Source organism: Trypanosoma grayi (assembly GCF_000691245.1).
Source record: "Trypanosoma grayi strain ANR4 Tgr_847_V1, whole genome shotgun sequence".
Classification (NCBI taxonomy): Eukaryota; Euglenozoa; class Kinetoplastea; order Trypanosomatida; family Trypanosomatidae; genus Trypanosoma; species Trypanosoma grayi.
This window is the reverse complement of record NW_008826466.1, coordinates 1-1,788: the sequence shown is the minus strand read 5'-3', so window position 1 is coordinate 1,788 and position 1,788 is coordinate 1. Positions and strand designations below refer to the sequence as shown.

Here is a 1,788-nt window from a genome sequence, read left to right as displayed (position 1 = left end):
TGCTGCGATGAGAAACGAAAATAAAATTTATGGGAAGAGGCATGCCTACAGACTCCCAGTATTTCTTGTTGCGAACAGGGTACATGGCAGAATGCGATCTAGCGTGAAGTGGGGGAAGAAAAAACTCATGATATGGTGAAGAACGAGAAAGAGGCGGTGATGGGCAGTGACCCAGGACAGCCAGCCTTTCGCCTTCTCTACAATTAGTTTGAAGACAGAAGTGGTTAGGCAAACCAAACAGGTGCCACAGAGGTATAATAATAATAATAATAATAATAATCATTTGGCGAGCGAATCCACCACGCAACGCCCGGGCGGAGTTGGCGGCGCTCTCGTGCGGGGGACGACGGGTTCGACATGCCGGGGCTGACCTTGCTGCACGCGGGAGATTGCCCGCCGCGAGGGCGATTGCGGCGGCAACGGCCGTCCACGCAACCTGGTTGTTTGATGCTGTAGTGGCGGTGGCGATAACAGCAATGGCAGTGGTGGCGCACAAATAGGTTCCTTTTGAGACAGTCGGACAGCATCTACCGCAATGATTCTGCCTTGCGTGCTGCGTCCCTCAGCATTGTCATCCCCGTCGTGGTACCAGTGGCGTACAACAGCAACAGTGGACACGTTGCTGTTGCTGTGTGGAGACACTTCTTCACCCGGCGGCAGAAACATCTGCTGTGGCAGATTTGCCGCAACGGGGGCAAGGATGCGTTGCACGCCACCCTGCTGTGGAACCTTCGGTGAGGGGGACGACGATGATGACGGTTCTATTGTAGCATCAGGCTCCCACCCACGCGAGGCGCGAGACTCATTGTAGCGGCGATTCACCTCCGCGTCGTAGCGCGCATAGTATGCTTCCGAGCATGGGTCTGTGGCATGCACGCCCACCTTCGCGGTGCCAGGAACACAATTCTCCTTCTCCAGAGGCGTCGCTACCGACGGTGAGTTTGCCCACCCACGCGAATCCAAGAGCGACATATTAGCGACATCACAGCTGGCGAGCCGCTGGCGCAGCTGGTCAACGTCAACGCGACGGCGCCCCCCTGTCCACACAGCAGCAGTACGGCTAGGGATTGATGAGGCAGTGGTGAGAGGGACCGTCGCTGACTGCTTTGGCCGCGGCGGTGGCGAGGACCGCGGCAGAACAGCGTCCGTCATTGCCACACCACCGGTGCTTCTGCGTACTGCTGAGACAGCGTCAGGCGTAGCATCACGCTTCACCTCCACTGCTGCTGCTTCGGCAGATTCAGACCCTGACCCTCGCGGGTTGCTCCAAGCATTCGCCGAGAAAGATGCCACACTAGACGCACTCTTCACTCGCCTCTGCTGTCTGTCGTCGCCGCCGCGTGTGCCAAAGCGGTCTGACACAACCATCTCAAGGGAATGCGGTTCGGATTTGATGCTAGGGGCACCACACATATGGGCCGCCGTATCACCTCCGCTTCTCCTGCTATTTGTAGCTGAATGCCGCCCGTGTGACGTGGGGAGGCTACTTCTTGGGTCTTGCTGTGAGACCACCAACGCATCGCCGCAAGGCAGAGTAGACTCCTCCAATTTTTCAAGCGGTGAGAGCAGGATAGCGGTTGTCGGCCGCCCGTTGGCAATGCCACGTAGACTCGCGTCGCCAACATCTTGAGAGGGAGACTTAAGACCTTCGGAGCGCCCGCGTGTACTGCGCACTGGAAGCAGCCACGGTGTCGGCTGCAGCGCGTCCCTGCACTGCGCCAACACATCATTCTCAATGTAGAAGTGGAGGGATCCGTTCAGGCGCAGCAGCAGTGCTGAGACGAACAC

The 1,788-nt window shown here is 57.9% G+C and overlaps 1 protein-coding gene across 1 annotated transcript; it reads right to left on the bottom strand.

The window, feature by feature from the left end:
* Positions 1-279: 279 nt before the first annotated feature.
* DQ04_08471000 (hypothetical protein) lies at positions 280-1,368 on the bottom strand (the record flags this gene model as incomplete). Its single annotated transcript, XM_009315571.1, has 1 exon — positions 280-1,368. One exon carries the CDS (start codon positions 1,366-1,368, stop codon positions 280-282), a length of 1,089 nt encoding a protein of 362 aa, XP_009313846.1.
* Positions 1,369-1,788: the final 420 nt, after the last annotated feature.